At 52.4% G+C, this 18,900-nt stretch overlaps 2 protein-coding genes across 2 annotated transcripts in view; both read right to left on the minus strand.

The window, feature by feature from the left end:
* The window catches only part of LOC144119361 (uncharacterized), a 74,738-nt gene that overhangs the window by 43,248 nt on the left and 12,590 nt on the right, over positions 1–18,900 (minus strand). The gene's annotated exons all lie outside the window — the stretch shown is intronic.
* LOC144122066 (uncharacterized) lies at positions 1,803–13,085 on the minus strand. Its single transcript, XM_077655580.1, has 5 exons — positions 12,869–13,085; positions 12,008–12,790; positions 11,597–11,912; positions 10,974–11,057; positions 1,803–3,218 (listed from the first exon to the last, which is right to left on the minus strand). Exons 2-5 carry the CDS (start codon positions 12,120–12,122, stop codon positions 3,062–3,064), a joined length of 672 nt encoding a protein of 223 aa, XP_077511706.1. The 5' UTR covers positions 12,123–12,790; positions 12,869–13,085; the 3' UTR covers positions 1,803–3,061.

Genomic DNA, 18,900 nt, shown 5'->3' on the forward strand with positions numbered 1-18,900 from the left:
CCGACTCGCCCCCTCCCCACCACACTCTTACGCACTCCCAACAGATCCTCTTCAGACGCCTCCAGGCCAGCTCTCTGCCAACCCCTGAGCTGTTATCTCACTGTTGTGGCACTTCCCCTGCATGCTCCCTACGCGGTGACCCTCACGCCCCACTCTCCCACACCCTTTTCGGCTGCCCTTCTGGTCCTCCCCCGCAAGGACAGGTGGGCCTCTTCGATTTTCTACGCTCGGGCAGCCCGCTGGCTGCCAGCAAGTTAGCCCCTGACAGGAAAACGCGTCATGGTCACGTGAGATGGCAGCCACCGGAAACCGTAAGGAAAGTTTCGAGCAGCCGGATCGCGCGTCGGCGTCGTCTGCTGCGTCGTCTGCTGATCACTTTCATCATGTCGAGCGAAGAGGTAGCTGCACTTGCTGCGCTCACCGATTCTGTTGACCGGAGTGAGACCGTTGACTGCAGCGAAGATGACGACGGTGACGAGTGCGTCGTGCTTGTCTTGGCGGCTCATGTAGAGAGGCAGGACCGCCACAGGGTCCCACTCTATGTGGAGCGAGTCGTTCCCACATATTTAGAATTTGAATTCCGGAAGCTCTTTCGTATTTCGCGAAGCTTGTGCGCAGATATCACTGGCGAATTTGAGGCATCGTTCTTCTACCCGGAAGGATGTCGAGGACGGCGCCAGGTGTCTGCTCACAAGACAATGCTAATCGCCCTGACCTACATCGGAACTCAAACAACGATGTACCAGATCGCCGACAAATTTGATGTCAGTGAGTCGACGGTACACGCGGCAATAAGCCGCATCTTGGATTTCTTGTTTTCGATAAGCAAGAGGGAGATATGCTGGCCGGACCCCGACGAGCGACAGCGCAGCAAGGCAGCTTTCTGCCAGATCGGCCGTCGCGGACGAGTGCTGCCGGACGTCATCGGGGCCATCGACGGATGCCATGTCCGCATTGCTCGACCCTCGGAGTCGGAGGAAAGCTATTATAATAGAAAAAAGTTTCATTCGATCATACTCCAGGGGGTCTGCAATGCTGACATGGTCTTTATTGACGTCTTCGTCGGCTTCCCCAGCAGCGCGCAAGACTCCAGGGTTCTCCGCGAGAGCTTCCTTTTCAAAGACGGAGAGTCTAAATGCGAAGGTGAGTTAAAGAACTTCTTATTGTTACATCACTAATGCGTGTTTAATACATGCATTATGCGCGGAAGAGAGTTCAGAAAACTGAAAGCGGCGCGCGCATATATGCAAGAGATCGATCAATCGTCTCGATCGTTCCCGCTTGCTTAATTAATTTAACCAAGCTGAACTGTGAGCAACAGCTATAGATATATTGATGCTCGGAATTACGAGTTTGCAGATATCTACATATGCTACGGTCGGTCATATACGCCGGAGGTTCTCGTTAATTTTTATTTCTTACGTACATATAATATATTTGAATTAATTCGCGCAGGAGGATACCTTTTGGGCGACGCTGCTTATCTGTGGCTGCTGCCGCCGTACCGCCAGTCCACGACCAACTGGCAGCCTTGGATGACGGCATTTAACAATGCGCACAGTCGGCAGCGCGTTGTTGTGGAGGGCAGCTTCGGCCTGCTGAAGGCGCGGTTTCAGCGGCTCCTTTACATCGACGTCGCAAGGATAAGCCAGGCGGCGCACATTGTGCTGGCAGCTTGCGTGCTGCACAACAAGGCAAGAAGGCGCGGCGACGCGATGGAAATGCTGGAAGAGGTGGACAGCGGAACCAACGTGTCGCCAACCGAGACTAATTTACAAGTGTGCGTATACACGTGCACTTGCAGCCAATTAGTGGAAATATATGGAACCATACAGGTTGAAGCATGCATACAAAAGCAATTAATGAAAGTTATAAAAAATGTCTACTGCTTACTAGACGGAATAAAAGAAACACTATGCATTTGTTAGGAGGCTTGGAGAATGATGGGAGGAAGAGGTTCATCGCTCAATTGCTCCAACCACCCCATTAAGTGCTGCACTCCCCTAGTGAGCAGCAATCTTTCTTCAATGGCTATCCACTGCTTTGTGTGTTAGCTTCGGGCACCGTAAGATGGCTGACAACATGTTCAAATGTGCATTGTGTCCTCTGAACAGTAAATGACAACAATAATGAGAGCTAAACTGCTGGAAGGTTGGTGTGTGCTAGAGAAATTTAGACAAGTATGCTCTGGAAATTTTGTTGCCATCCAATTTATTATCAGTACACACAGAAACAAGTGATCAGAATGTCATTGCATGAAACACGCATGCAGATCATATTAGAGGGTTGTAAAATTTATTAAAGTATGTACACAATATGAAGTGCAACCACGAACGAGATGAATATACGTGTGTCTAAGTGTACACACGCACACACACATACTACCTCAATGAAAAGAAAGGCGAACAACCCGGCGCCAACACGCCCCACTGTTGGAATTTCTTTTCATCGCGCTTTTACCTGGGTGGTACGAAAAAGACGTTAGAGTTGTCCTAGAATGTATCATGAACGAGTCTAATGTGTTTTTGCTATCACCGAAGTAAAACCGCGGTGAAAAGAAATTGAAACAGCGGAGCGTGTTTGCGCTGGGTTCGCGTTTCTTTCCATCGAGGTAGTGCATAGCAACTTAGCGGAAATATACGGAACTGAACACAAACATATACCAGCAATTATCAATAAAAATTAAATATAAAAAGCGCTGACTAGACAAAAAACGAAACATTAAAACTAAGCATTATAGTAAGGAGGGCTTGGAGAGCGGACTGGAGAACGGATTGGGGAATGAATTGGGGAATGAGTTGGGGAATGAGCTGGGGCATGTATCGGAGAACAGAGTGAGACAAGCTCGCGCCGTTCAAGTGCTGCAGCCACCCGCTCAAGAACTGCAGTCCTCCTCTCTTCAGCAGCAACCTTCATCCCTTCAAGAGCCATGCGCTCCCTGTGCCGCTGCTGTCTGTTAGCTTCGGCCACCTCAAGATGGGCGACGGCACTCTCGAGCACTGCACGAGAGGTGTCTGTCCTGGGCCTCTTCCTGGCTGGGCCTGGTTGCTGTTGCAGGGGGCTAGGCTGCGCGGATGGGCTTGGGGGCTGCGAGTCGCCAGCAGTAGTGCTGCCCCTGCTCGTGCTTGGTTGCGAGCTGCCGGGAATTGGGCTCGCTGTGGCAGTTACCCTGCTGGGGCCAGGCTGGGTGGGGGCTGGCTGCAGGTTCAGCCTGGCTGCTGGTGGCAAAACAATGCGACATCATTATGCACTCCTTGCACTAAAGAACAGAGACTTTGTAGTGCATATGTGTTATCCCTACACAAAGGGCACTGTCATTCATTTTGTAGTCATTTAATTTCGTACATAATTCTGCTGGCAGCAAAAGTCAGCTGAGAAACTTTGGTTTGGAGCCTCTTTCACACCATTTACGAAACAGGAATTAAAATTCTATCAAAGGCTTTTCAATTTCAGTTTAGCCAAATAAATTATTTAGCAGTGCAGATTGTTTTGTCATTTTGTTCAAAAAGGTCAACCCTATGAAATTAATCTGTCAAATTTATTGTTGTGCTCTAAAGAGCCATTAAAAAAAATATAGGAGGAACTTTGTAATGCACACACCACAGTTACATTTACAAATAAACTAGAGCACAGAATTTTTCAAGAAGTGCAAAGTAATTTCAGCAGCTCAATGTCATTTCAAACGTATCAAGGTCCATTTTCAAAAAATTAGAGCATTTTATTCTCAGTAATTCTCGATTGCCGTCAGGGATGGCACAATATCGCTCAAAACATGAAGCCTTATATATGTGGTGCCATAATGTTCGTAATGTATTGGGCCACTATTTCACATGTTGGCCACATTAATCAAGAAAAACCACTCATTTGTAGACAAAGTAAAATTTTTCAATGCATGTGACCTTCCATGTGCCCTTAAACCAGCTGTTTATTGCCTGCCATATCATTCTGTGCGAGGTTCAGTGGCTTCCCTACACACACCCTTGTTTCTCTGAAGGCCCTTCCTTAATTTGTAGTGAATTTTTTTCATACCTAACTGGTGGATGTAACTGCTAGGAATGTGGCTGAGAATGTGCCATATATTTGTGGCAGTCCAGTTATTTTATTACTAGGAAACACACAGATATATAAGTTTTTAATTGTGTCTTCAAGTGGCATGTAGGACTAGAAAGGCCCATGACTGCAACACTCATGACAAAGAGTGCCAACAATTGCTTCCCTTGTGGGAAGCCTGCTAGATTCCCGCCGTGGCGTCTGCGCGGCATCCCGCGTCGCTCTCTTTCCCTTTCTCCCGCCTCGGGCGGCGGAGAGACGGCTGGTGGCTAATCGCTGTCATTCGGCCGCAGCTCCGCCCCCGGCTTCCCAAGGGCCTTTACCATTGGTGACTTTTGGCGGGAATTCGGGACCCGTTTGGGGTGGTCGCGCGACCTTCCGAGCGGGGCCCAGAGAAGAGACCCCTCCGAGACAGCGTAAGGTGCGTACGTTACTGTTCGTCCGGGCCGGCCTCTGCCGTTCGGACCAGTTCCTACTCGAGCTCGCCAGCGTGGGTCCTTGATCCGCCGCTGCTCGAGCCTGTCCAGGGGTCCAACGACCTCTGACAGGCGCACCTTGCGTTGACTGCCCACTCTCTCTCGCAAACGGCCCATCGGCCGACACGAGAGAGATCACAGCAGTGCCGCGGGGACAATCTCCTGCAGCGGCGTGCTAGCGGCGCGCATTTCTCTTGTTGCCCCGAGCGCGCACCGGAGCCTTGCTCTGAGCGCGCCCCGGGACGGGGTGACTGTTGAGTGTGTGTATGTACCGCTGGAGGACGGCGTCAATAAACGTCTCCTTCGTGAACTTGGAGGCCTGTTTCTTGCGGCGAGCCGCTCTCCTCTCTTCAGAGGTTGAACGCCGCCGCAGCGGTGCCCCAGGGTGCGTGTGGTGACGGCTGATCGGGGCCCTTGGCTCGCGCGAAGCTCGAACCCGCGGTGGGTAGTGGCCTTTGCCTACTGAGAAACCCACAACTGGCGCCCAACGTGCTAAGTCACTGGCTCTTAGCCTTTGATAGCACATTTGCCGAGCAGGTCGCCTTGACGATCACGCTTGCGCACCATGTCTGCCACCCCCATCGGGGCACTCGGCAGCTACGTGTCGGCTCCCTTAGGAGTCGAAGCGTCCTTTGATCAGTTGGCGGCTGTTTCTTCGAATAGCCAGACACCGTGGTTGGCCGCGGCCCCCATTGGGGCATACGGCGCTACAACCCCCAACGTCGATCACGCAGCTCCCATTGGAGCTGTATCGGGAGCACCCTGCGGTGCACCCGTCAACCACATGCCTCCGCTGTGCGTGCTTCGCACCCAGTGCGAAACCGGTGCGTGCGACGCTGCCGCAACCGGCCGTCCTGCACAGCAGCAGCCGTGCCCCACGAACGGTGAGGCGCTGGCCCGGCTCCCTGTGGAAACCGCGCCGCTCATCGAACTGGGCGCCTTGCCTCCTGCGTTCGTGCAGCCCGCCCAAGCCTCCTCTGAGGCCGGAGCGCAGTCGCAGCCCAAATAGCGCGGACCCGAGTTCAGTTGCTAGGGTTCACGCTGGGCGAGGGCTCCATTGAGCCCGATGCGGACAAACTCCGAGCCATACTCGAGTTTCCCGTGCCCAAGGACGTACGCGGCCTCCGCCGTTTTCTGGGAATGGCCAATTTCTATCGGTCGTTCATCCCGTCCTGTGCCCGCGTGCAGGCACCCTTGACCAAGCTCTTGGGAAAGACTGCCGCGTGGCGATGGGGGCCCGAGCAAGAGCGATCCTTTCGCCCCCTGTCTAGTGCCTTTGCCGAGACAGCGCAGCTCAGGCTACCCGACCTGACCAGACAGTTCGTAGTCCAGACTGACGCGAGCGATCTGGGTTTAGGAGCAGTTCTCCTACAGGATTTCGATGGCGTGCTGCAGCCGCTGGCCTTTGCCAGCCGCTCCTTGCTACCCTCGGAGAGGAATTATTCCGTGACCGAGAAGGAGTGCCTCGCCATCGTGTTTGCACTGCGGAAATTCGACGTCTACCTTGACGGAACGCGATTCGTGGTGCAGACAGACCACAGTGCGCTCAGTTGGCTGATGCGGCTCCGTGAGCCTGCGGGTCGGCTGGCGCGCTGGGCTCTCCTGATACAGCATTACGACTTTTCGGTGCAGTATCGAAAGGGGAGCACGAACGTGGTAGCTGACGCGCTATCCCGTGCCTCACTCGCCAGCGGCGCCTTGACGCCAGCAGGCGGAGCGGGCGAAAAAGCGGACGAGCCGCCGGGCGGCAAGGAGGGGGAGCCCGCAAACGGGCTAACCCATTCCGCTAACCAGGCAAGCAGCGCTTCGCAAAGCGGGCGAGAGACAGAGCTCCGCGTGAGCGCCTCGGAGACGCCGTCGCGAGCGGAAATTTTGGCTGCAAACCTGAAGGGGGACGAGACCAGGCCCCCCTCTGGGGTAACTGGAATCGTTTTCAGCCGGAAAGAGCTGCTGAAAGCCCAGCAAAATGACCCCATGTGTCGCGAGATGAGCGACGGTCTCAGGGAGACGGAGCGCCGGGACGCTACTTGTATTGTAGCGGGCGCAGGGGGTGAAAGCCAGCGTGTGTCGCGGCGAGCCCCGGGGGATTCATATTTGCTGGACCATGACGGGCTCGTGCTGAAATACATAGCCACCGATGATGAGTCCATTGACCCGTTCAAGGTGGTTATCCCCAAAAGTCTGAGAGGCGCACTGTTGCGATTTTCTCATGACGAACCACTGGCCGGTCACCTGAGTGGCTCCAAAGTTTTTGCAAAACTGAGTCAATCGGTGACGTGGCCCGGCATGAAGCGTGACATTTTCCGCTATTGCCGTTCCTGCCATGTCTGTCAAGCGGTGAAGTCAAGGGGCGGCAAGCCGCCCGGAATGATGAAACCAATTGACAGTGTGCGTCCGTGGCAGATGGCCACCTGCGATCTGATGGGGCCTTTCCCCAGGAGTAAGCAGGGGTTCATTCACCTGATGGTAGTAGCTGACCATTTTTCCAAATTGGTCGAGTTGTACCCGCTTCGGAAAGTGTCAGCACGAGCGGTGCTGGATAAACTCCAGGAAGTGCTCTGTCGGTTCGGCTTTCCGGAAAGACTGATCACGGACAATGCGTCCTATTTCACCGCTCGGGTGTTCGGTAACACGTGCCGTTCCCTCGGAATTGAGCACTACACCACTTCACCCTACCATCCCCAGTCCAACTTGACCGAGCGAATCAACCGAACGCTCAAGCCAATGCTGGCGGCCTTTGCCGAGTGTCAAAAGGACTGGGCAGACCATTTGAGCGAATTTGCGTTCGCCATTCGAACAGCTCAGAATCGCTCAACTGGTTTCTCTCCCGCCTTCCTCAATTTCGGGAGGGAGCTGGTGAATCCGATGTCAAACGTCGTGCAGAGCCAGCTCGGGGATGAGAAGACGCGGGCAGACTGCTCTGCTTATGCGTCGACGCTTCGGGACCGGCTTAGTCGGGCTCTCAACAGAGCAAGGCAGAGTTTGGCGGCAGCCAGAGCCCAACAGAAGGCTCAGTATGACCGCAAGCACCGCAGCCTGACTTTTCAGGCGGGTGATCTTGTCCTGAAGCGCAACCACGTTCTTAGTGATGCGAGCAAGGGGTTCTCAGCCTCGCTCGCTCCTAAGTGGCTTGGTCCGTACCGAGTGGTCAGAGTCTGGTCGCGGCTCGCGTACATGCTGGAGGATCCTCTTTCGGGGAAAACCAGCCGTGCCCACATCGCAGACCTGAAGGCCTATGCGTCACGGTCTGACGAGTTTGCGTCGGTACCCATTGGTATCACAAGCAAGCGCAAAGGCACAACTGGTGCTGCGGAACGCAACCGTACCGAGCACCGGTACAATCTGAGGCGACGGTCACCGATGTGATTGATGCCGGATGGCGGACTCTTCCGCAACCGAAGGCACGCAGCCTCAGCTAGCTGGCGAGCTTTCTCGTCGGGCCCTACCCCAGGTGAAGCACGGCGCTCTCTTTTTTTTTTTTTTGCCGCATGCTCAGTTCCAGCCTTGTGCAGTTATTTAGTCGTTTGTTTGTTTTAGTCAGTCTGTAGCATATTTTTGTTTCCAGTTTATTCGTTGTTTCTCCTAACGTTCCGAGATCTGTACATATGTAATATACGTTTGCGTTGGCGTTCAGTTTTTTTAAACCAGACTTGTACATATGTAAAGTTCAGCCTACTCGCGATTGCACTTTTCTTGTAGCGCAGAGATGGCCTGCTTTTGTACAGCGCGCCTTGTTTTCATTTATGTTCTGACCCCACGGGTGCGGCCTTCCTCGCGAGCACGGGACCGGCTGGTTCGCGGAGGGGTCGGCGAAAGTCTCCCCTTCCGGCTGGGGAGTGGTTTGCTCGTTAAGGAGCGAGTGTCTCGCGGCATGGTCTTTGTGTGGCTATGGGGAGCGTGAAGAGTGCGTCTGAAGAGTGTGTCCTTTGACCCCTGCCACGGCGCCTCGGGACGATTCCGACAAGCGGGTCGTTGTCACTGATGAATGTCCGCCTCTGTGCCGGTGCGTGCCTGGGATTATGTGCGTGTTCCCAATATCAAAGGCAACGCCGAGAGGGGGGCAGGAAGGACAGCACCCATTCCCGTGCGGGTCCTCTTCGGGATCGTCGAGCGTCGTCAACGTCCCCATGCTCAACTTTGATGACCTTGTGGAGGACATGGGACCGCCGTCAATAAATCGTCTACCGGGACCCTGAAGGCAGCAAAAGCGTGAGTTGGCCGCCGACAGGCCCAATGGGCCGCGCCACCGAACATTATGAGGCTGCAGGCCACCTGTCAGCTGGCCTTGTGTACAGTGTACAGTGTAGTTAGTTTTGTCTCTTTGAAACGTATGCAAGTGTTGTTTGTTTTCTGTTCTTATTTGTTTGTCTTTTGAGTTTATGGCTGGAACTGAAGTGTGGTAGTTTTATATGGATTTATTTTTTTATTTTTTTTATTTTTTGCCGCACGCTTCCGCCGATGGGTAGGAGGGCATTTAAGGAGAGGAGGATGTGGGAAGCCTGCTAGATTCCCGCCGTGGCGTCTGCGCGGCATCCCGCGTCGCTCTCTTTCCCTTTCTCCCGCCTCGGGCGGCGGAGAGACGGCTGGTGGCTAATCGCTGTCATTCGGCCGCAGCTCCGCCCCCGGCTTCCCAAGGGCCTTTGCCATTGGTGACTTTTGGCGGGAATTCGGGACCCGTTTGGGGTGGTCGCGCGACCTTCCGAGCGGGGCCCAGAGAAGAGACCCCTCCGAGACAGCGTAAGGTGCGTACGTTACTGTTCGTCCGGGCCGGCCTCTGCCGTTCGGACCAGTTCCTACTCGAGCTCGCCAGCGTGGGTCCTTGATCCGCCGCGGCTCGAGCCTGTCCAGGGGTCCAACGACCTCTGACAGGCGCACCTTGCGTTGACTGCCCACTCTCTCTCGCAAACGGCCCATCGGCCGACACGAGAGAGATCACAGCAGTGCCGCGGGGACAATCTCCTGCAGCGGCGTGCTAGCGGCGCGCATTTCTCTTGTTGCCCCGAGCGCGCACCGGAGCCTTGCTCTGAGCGCGCCCCGGGACGGGGTGACTGTTGAGTGTGTGTATGTACCGCTGGAGGACGGCGTCAATAAACGTCTCCTTCGTGAACTTGGAGGCCTGTTTCTTGCGGCGAGCCGCTCTCCTCTCTTCAGAGGTTGAACGCCGCCGCAGCGGTGCCCCAGGGTGCGTGTGGTGACGGCTGATCGGGGCCCTTGGCTCGCGCGAAGCTCGAACCCGCGGTGGGTAGTGGCCTTTGCCTACTGAGAAACCCACACCCTTTAGACAAGGATACAAGTCATATATCAAGAGACAAAGGTAAGGAACAAGGACTGCATGAAATGTGTCCAGAAACGGCGCAGTAGCTCGGAATACTAATAAACCTTACAAGAAGAAATATCGCTGTCAGTCGCCTATCAAAGACTTGTTAAACTCTGCAAAACACGCATCTTTGCTCTGAACTTAACAAATCGAGTCAGTGATTAAACACACACACCAAGAAGTCATGTGCATGCTCAACACTACGCACACGTGGAAGGTGTACATCAGAGCTTTGATATCAGCCGTGATGATTTCTTGATTGCTTTATAATTATTGAGTGAATAGTCGGACAATGCGAAGAGCCTGTGCTTGTAGATATTTAAACAACTGTGTGTAGCAGCCATAAATTTTGCTACCTAGATGTTTCAGTGTCATGCAAATCATCACGGCTGATATTAAAGCTCTGATGTACACCTTCCACATGTGCGTAGTGTTCAGCATGCACATGACTTCTTGGTGTGTGTGTTTAATTACTGACTCGATCTGTTATGTTCAGAGCAAAGATGCGTGTTTTGCAGAGTTTAACAAGTCTTTGATAGGCGACTGACAGCGATATTTCTTCTTGTAAGGTTTATTAGTAGTCCGAGCTACTGCGCCGTTTCTGGACACATTTCATGCAGTCCTTGTTCCTTACTTTTGTCTCTTGATATATGACTTGTAGCCTTGTCTAAAGCGAAGCAATTGTTGGCACTCTTTGACATGAGTGTTGCAGTCATGAGCCTTTCTAGTCCTACGTGCCACATCAAGACACAATTAAAAACTGAAAAATGACTACCGCTACTCCCCTAGCTTCAGCATTCCCCTGATTTTATACTTGGGGAAACCCCTGGTAGTGTTTGATTTCAAATATGTTTTGCACGACATGCACTGTCGTTTTCAAAAGCAACCAAGCAACTGGATTGGTTCTTTCGGCATGTAATGGAGCACATTGCACCCCTTAAACTTTAAATCTTTAAGGAAAACATTCCTCACTATCTGAGGCCATTTGCTGTGTAGTGGTGCCATAAGGATTCCGCTATATGGCTAGGAGGCAAACCCAATTTACTAGTTCTTATTTCGGCAATGCCTGCGCTACAGTGCATGTAAATTCCCTGTCGCACTTGTCGTGTGCAGAAAAAAAAATGACTCACTCTTGGACGCTCCGGACGAGTCCTGGCCCCAGCAGGTAGGGTGGGTTGATGCTGTGAGCTTTTTTAAAAATTTCAGCGAGCTCCCTGAGGACAAAAAAAATTATGATCCATTTGACACATATATATGACATCACTTAATATGTGTACAAACACATTATTTCATGCATAAAGCTTGACATATCTACTCAGCGACGCAAGACACATGTATAGCTAGCTTATAACCATGGCCGGCATGCATAATGCCCGATGTTGCCCAGCAGCAAAGCTGTTGACATGAGCACAAAGTCCGGGTTCATGCCTCTCAGCAGCTGTATGCAATTGACCAAAAGACAGTCAATTTATCTGCCCAAATGTTGCTGTGTAATCTATAACACCCTAAAGTTACAACAGGAATTACATTATTTAGACAAAAGATGTCCAAAATTGGTACAGTTAATTATTCTGTCACAAAATCTACCTGCACCAAAAAAGTAAAAAATGCTGCAACATTCTTAATTCACAGGTTTGGGGAATGACTAAACTGCTTCAGGGGCAAAAGTCACGTATGTAGAATCAGGAAAACAAAGTTTTCCATTCAGTAGAAGTTAATTATCTCTACTGAGATATGTTCTACGTATACTTACTCTTCAAACTCGCATGTTCTCCGGTCCGCCCCTGACTGGCTATTATGCTGTCGAACCGTTTTATATTTTCTCTCTAGATTTCTCCACTTGTCCTCAATTTGCGAATGGGTCAAATGGCAACCGAATTTGGAATTCACTAAATCTGCCAAATTTTCCCAGAGTTGTCTTTTAGTTTTTAGGCGTTTAGAAGGGTCTGATTTGAAATATTTATATTCTTGAATCAGGAAAAGAACTTTGGCCCGAGGCCACAACTCCTCGGGCTCGATGGTATGTGGGACGGGAGCTGCCGGCGCATTCAGCCAAACCTGCACGTTGTCTGCAACCAAAGGAGAGCATATATATGTTGCGCATTAAGTACTGATCAAATATTGCATATACATACAAGCGAGAAAGATACACGTACGTACGTACCTGCTGTCGCATAAAGGCGCTGGTTTCCGCGGACAATGGGTGCACCGGTGTCGTCGACTGCCTCAAAAATTTCTCTCTCCACACCTTCCAAGATGATTCTCAGCGGCGCGGCCATCTCCTCCGAAATGAACGTATGAAGTGAAAGCGTTGGAAGGGAGGTGACGTATAAATAAGGGCCGAAGAAGATGCAAAAGATAGCATGCAGAACGAATGACTCCTGCTAGACATACGTAAACCGCCAAAGAAACAGAATAAGATACTACCCGCAAGCTTAAACGCGCACGCATGCATGTCGGCACCAAAGTGATGCCGCACGGGTGCCGAGCAGAGCTGGATGCCGAAGTGCTGTCCGAAACAGAACGATATCGCTCAACCTCTGCAAGAGACGAACCAAATTTAAGATATGTTGATACCAGAAGAGAGATATCGATATCGTAGACGCCACAAACTAAGAATTAGATACCACTTAAGCCAGCAGAAAAAAGCGCTACAACGCATGCACGCCGGCACATATGCTTGCATGCACATCAGAGGAGCGCGCCGACACGCGCGTACATGTGCTGCAATAAAACAAGACCGGAAACCAACCGCGTGGAGTTCACGAGATAACGGGTGCATATCTTATATGAGACGCCCGTGTCTCATATATACGATGCATCCGTTAATTATCTCGTGAACCGCGTCTCACGCGTGTGTACGGGACGCTCGGAGCGCGCATGCCGATACGATCGAGCCGAAACCCAGAGGTGCGAACGAAACAGGCGTCGTTAGCGGTCGCTGAGCCTGCAAGAGAAAAAAAAAGCAAATATATACAATACAGCTGTACCCGCCGCGCAAACGAAAAGATATAAGCGCGCTAACGAGTTTGAGAGAGATAACGGCGCGCCCGTTTGAGACGCCACGCAGAACTGCCGAAATTTGCGATATGATATCCGAAGCGCGACCATCGTCGTTCGAAAAACAAATCGGGAGCGTCCGCTGAACCTGCAAGACACGCAACAAAGATAAATACGGCTGATTCAAGAATAGATATATCGTAGACGCCGCAAGAAGAGAAGGTTACCAGCTGCAGGCCAGCGTACAAGAGCACTCATGCATGCATGCAGTTTATAGAGATGCCGACGTGAACGTAGTAAAATAAAATACGACCGGAAACCAACCTATCTTCTCAAGTAATCAAGAGAGGAAACAACGCTTCGCGCGGCCGAAATAGGAAGCGTCAGTTGAAACGAGTAAACAGGATACGGCTCGGAGATTCCACTCGAAATAAGACACGGTTAGGAAAACAGCACAGATACGAACGCGAACGCCGTTTCTGCGCCCTAGCTATTAACCACCCAAGCTGTCGCGAATGCGCCTGCCTCCATTTTGTCGTCTGCTAGCCGCCAGAGCGGAGAGCTGTGGAACTAGCAGACGACGCTGCCAGCACAAAATCGTCCTGGCGAGTCTGGCTGCCAGCTGGCAGCCCGAAACCGCCCAGCCAGAGAAAATCGAACGCGTTCTGGGTAGCCACCGGAAGTGGGCGGAGCAGCCCGAGAAAATCGAGCGCCTGGCGGCGCGCTCTGGTAGCCCGCGGGCTGCCTGCGGGCTGCCAGAGGTGGATAATCGAAGAGGCCACCATCTCGAGCTGGAAGGACTGCGATGTTCTGCTCACGTCTGCAGACCCGACATCGCAGCTTGCTGCAGAGACTCGGGCTGCCGACGTCATGTCCCGACATGACCAATCTGATATGCAGTGCGGGACAGAGCAGTGGCCCAGGGACCCAGCGGGGTCAAAAACTCACTTGCAAAAAATAAAGCCCGCCCGCCCGTCCGTCCGTCTGTCCGTCCGTCCGTCCGTCCGTCTGTCTGTCTGTCTGTCTGTCTGTCTGTCTGTCTGTCTGTCTGTCTGTCTGTCTGTCTGTCTGTCTGTCGCAGCATCGTCGGACCACCCGAGAAGGCGCGTGCGCTAACCGCCTTCGCCTTGCTGTCAACAGGAGCTGAACCACGAGCAGTGCAACGAAATGCAAAAATGTTTGGCACTGATAATCCACGTTCTTCACACACACTTGCAAAATAAAAGCAAAACGACGACAAAGGGATAACGCTAAACCACTGCCGCTGCCACCCAGCACGTTAAAAGGCTTCCGCTGTTCGTATGCTAAGCGAGCTGCCGTGTCTACATGACAGAAATAGCGGCAAAAACGAGCTACAATATTATTACTACAAACAAATTTCATGCGTTCTCTTTTACTAACCAAAAATGACACATTTATCAAGCTATAAAGTCTCAACAATCAAGCCATAAAATTTCAGTAACATCTCCATAACTATGATCGCTGCAATCACACCGTTCAATTGTTGTAGCTTGCAACAGGTTTTGGAACGCGTTTGGTCCATTCTAGCACTACCAGTTAATGCGTCTTGGTACGTGCCTTGCTGGCATGTATATATACCCCGAGAAAGGACGCATTGGTTTACCCGCGAGACGTTTCTAGCGCAAAGACTGTGGACCCGCAATTGCAGCATGGATGCGGGATTAGGTTGTAATCTGCGCGATATCTAGCACAGACTTGCAAGTCTCAACTTAAGTCAGCCATCAACCGGCAGTCGAACCGCCAACAAACACATGCATAAGCGTCCATGCGAACTGGTCGGCCTTTCAGGACGGCGCCTTGCCATCAGGCATACTCAAGGCAAGAACAATCACCTTTAAGAGTCTTCATCACGTGGAAACCAGGCCGTGAGGCTGTCAGAGGGAACCACCGTGCGGACGCCAATGTCCGAGCACACGCCCACCGGGAGGCGCACACGGAAGGGGAACTGGACGCAGTCACTAGACTGTATGCAGCCATCTTGGAACATCAACGAGCGCTCAGGAGGACCTGCTCCCTCTACACAAAAACCTTAGTAGAGAGCAGTCGGTTGCCCGGAGACAACTGCTGACTAATACATACCCCAATCTCAGTTTACTAAGCAAAATCTATCCTTCAACATAGGACAGGAAATGCCCGCTCAGCGGGGAACACTAAACGCTTTATCACGTTACATGGGTCTGTCAGAAAATGCAGGCAGCGCCAATAAACAACACACCAACACCGGAGTAGTGGGAGGTTGCGCTGTCCTGCTGGAAGCCTGAAGAACAGCTCAAGCTGATCGACAGGACTCGCAATACTGCAAAGGTCACTGGAGCCATGGACTGAGGGACCGACCTACGCGGCGTGAATCCTCCTTAACAATAAAGTTTTTCATTCATTCATTCGCCAGCAGGTTCGGGTTCGGGGCGACCCTATGGCATCATCTCATTTCATTGAAATGCATCCAGTGATATGTGCGCGAAATCTAAGTGAAATGTCTGCTATGTGGTACAGTCATCATCAGCCCTACTACACCCACTGCAGGGCAAAGGCCTCTCCCATGTCTCTCCAATTAACCCTATCCTTTGCCAGCTGCATCCACCCTTTGCCTGCAAACTTCTTAATCTCATCCGCCCATCTAACCTTCTGCCGCCCCCTGCTACGCTTACTTTCTCTTGGAACCCACTCCGTTACCCTTAAAGACCAGCGGTTATCTTGCCTTCGCATTACATGCCCTGCCCAAGCCCATTTCTTTCTCTTGATTTCGACTAGGATGTCATTAACCCGTGTTTGTTCCCTCACCCACTCTGCCCGCTTCCGATCTCTTAACGTTACACCTATCATTTTTCTTTCCATGGCTCGCTGCGTTGTCCTTAACTTAAGCTGAACTCTTTTCGTTAGCCTCCACGTTTCTGCCCCATAGGTGAGTACCGGTAAGATTATGCTGTTGTACACTTTCCTCTTGAGGGAAATTGGTAAACTGCCACTCATGATCTGCGAGAATTTGCCATATGCGCTCCACCCCATTCTTATCCTTCTAGTTATCTCCCTCTCATGATCCGGATCAGCTGTCACTACCTGCCCTAAGTAGACGTATTCCGGCACAATTTCTAGGCTCTCGCTGCCAATTGTGAACTGTTGTTCCCTTGCTAGGCTGTTGAACATTACCTTGGTTTTCTGCATGTTAATTTTTAGACCCATCGATCTGCTCTGCCTGTCTAACTCGTTGATCATGATTTGCAGTTCACCTCCTGAGTGACTCAGCAAGGCAATGTCATCAGCAAATCTCAGATTATTTAGGTATTCTCAATTTATTCTTATTCCCAACTTGTGAAGGGATCGAATGGGCAGCTGCGTTGAATCACTGTGAGGTCGATCACGCGCCCAGTCCGTGGGCTGCCAGGACGCGTCCCCGACACACTCTCGCCACTTCCGGCACATTATGGTTCCTGCTGTCTCTGCGGCAGTGATGAACAGCCCTAATGGGGGCCCACTCGGCTTCGAAGGTCAGGCACCTGCGCTGCACAACGCTGCGCGGGGACCGAAAGGCCGACGCTGCCCTCGCGCAGAAGGGTTTCATTACGGGAAAACGGGGTCTCTTTCCGAGGCGGGAGCATTTAGCTGCTCGCCTTAAACAAACACAGCCGCGTCCACCGCCGATGGCTCGCGGCGCCGCGGCCCGCCGCCTTTGCCGACACCCGACACACTGTCATTGCGTCCCGCGGGGGGGTCCCGTGCCGTGAGCTAATGGGGACGTCGGTTTCGGAGAATTGTCCCGGGCGGCGGACGTCCATTTTAACCCCCGTAAACAACAGATGCGGATCCCTCGTTGACGCCGCCGCGTGCATTAGTGGCACCGCGGACACGCCGGCGCCTCCTTGAAGCATCTGTCGAGAGACGACTCCCAGTTGTTGGGACCCTCCCGGAATGTTGTCGCGCCTCGTCCGTAACAGCGGCAAGCTAAGCCGCGTATGCGCACGAGAGGCGCCCCGCTGTGGTCCGATGACAGGACTAAATGCGGAACAGCTGCGGGCCGGACGAGAGTCAAAGGAAAACGATTGCGCCTGCGGGCACAATGGGAGGTTGTTTTTGCTTTTTCTTCTGGGGGCGAGAGTGTGAGCAATACTGTGAAGGCATGGGGCGTGCCACCTAAACCTGGTGGGCCAATCATTTCGAGTGTCTATTCCCGGAATGCCATGTTCGTATAGCTATTTTGATGTTCTTTTCGTGTTGGGCATTTTAGGGAAAGGGTTTTGAACCTTGCCGAAGCGGGAAGGCGTGCCATACAGTTTTTGAACCAATCAGGTGTTAGTTGTTTGTGATTGGGTGATGCAAGGGGTGGGCCAGTCTCCTAGGTCTTTAAAACCAGGTCCGGAGCCGGGAAAAGGCGTTCTGAGCTAGATTTAGATCCCTTGCATCTTTGGCGATGCCAAGGAGGGAAGATTTTCCCTTAGCCAGTTCCATGTAATCATGCTTGCCGTTTATTCTGTTGTAAATATGTGAATTCCTGTATAAAGTTTCAGTTTTCCTTCCTTCAGTCAAGTTTTGCCGGATCTCGTCTGTTATACCGTCTCGTCTCGGACGGTGGGGCACCCGGTGGTGGAGCCCGGTATACGAGTTATACGAAATCTCACCACGACCAAGAAGAACGAACCTATCTTTACTGGCGCAGTCGAGCAGGATCCTTTCGTTATCAGGAGATAGCAAAGGAGGAAGAGACGACGTCCGGCAACGGGCCAAGCATCGGCGGCTGAGGAGGAGCAAGAGCTGAAGGCAGGAATCGGCAGCTTCCAAGGGAACCAGCAGCGGAGACTCCAAGGGTGGACCAGCAGCGCAAGGCGGTAGCCGGTCGGGAGAAGCTGCGTGGGGAAGCGGGCGGCGACAGAGAGACAGCGACAGCGACGAAAGTCGGACGCCAGCGAGGTGCATCTCATCAGTGGGTGAGTCCTCTTTGCCTTTCACCTTGGCGGGGGCATTGCTGTCTGGATAGGCGGTCTGGGAGTGCATGAACACCCGGTTCGCACACTTAAACCCGGACAGGCGGAAAGCGAGCACGATGAGTGAGGGAGAGGAAACGGTTGTTTCGGAGGACAGTTCGTCTGTGTCTGACGCTCAGATTAGCAAGATGGCTCTGGAAATTAAAAAAGAAGAGGCCAGAGCTGCTGAGGAGCACCGTCGAGCTCTCGAGGTCCAGCTTGAACTTGCAAAATTCCAAGCAAGCAACAAAGGAGTAAGCCTGGAGCAGAACGCCACGGCGTTGGAGAGAAGCGACTCGCGAGCGGAGTTCTGTCGGTACTCGAAATGGTTGTCGGGAGTGCTCCCGAAGTTCCCGGCAGAGGCAGAAGTGCCTGTCTGGTTCGAGTCGATTGAACACACCCTGGAGGCCTACGCGGTCCCGAAGGAACAGTGGGGCCAAATTGTATTTCCGCTAATAGTGGATAAGGTGCGGTTCTTGTCGACGCGCTTGACACCTTCGCAGCATAAGGAGTACGAAGTCCTGAAGAAAGTGGTGCTAGAAGAGCTTAAGCTCTCAGCGGGAGAATATCGCAGAAGGTTCATAACATCGAAAAAACTGCCTAATGAAAGCTGGAGGGCGTTTGCGACTCGCCTGCAGAGTTATCTCAATTTCTATGTGGAGGAAAGGGGGGTGAAAACGTTGGAGGGAATTGTTGAGTTGCTAGTGGCGGACCAACTAAAGAACACCCTGTCTGAGGACGCCCTTCGATATGTAACTTTGCAGGAGGGTGAGGGATGGAAGAAAGCGCCAACGTTGGCGGCATTACTGCAGACGTTCGAGGAAGCGCAGGGAAAGAACAGCGCAGTGAAAAAGCACGAGCAGAAAAAGGGGGAGAGCTCAAATGGTCGAGACGGAAAGCGAGATACGTACCAACCCAAACGGGAGGCGTCAGGAATACAAAGGCCGGACACGAAGCAGAAGTATAAAGGGTGCTTTTCGTGTGGGTCGATGGGTCACAGGAGGGCCGAATGCCCGCATGGCTCGGGACGAACACCCACGAAAGCGCTTAACGCTAAAGGGGAAAGCCTTACTGCACGGGT

This window comes from Amblyomma americanum, chromosome 2 (assembly GCF_052857255.1).
Source record: "Amblyomma americanum isolate KBUSLIRL-KWMA chromosome 2, ASM5285725v1, whole genome shotgun sequence".
NCBI lineage: Eukaryota > Metazoa > Arthropoda > Arachnida > Ixodida > Ixodidae > Amblyomma > Amblyomma americanum.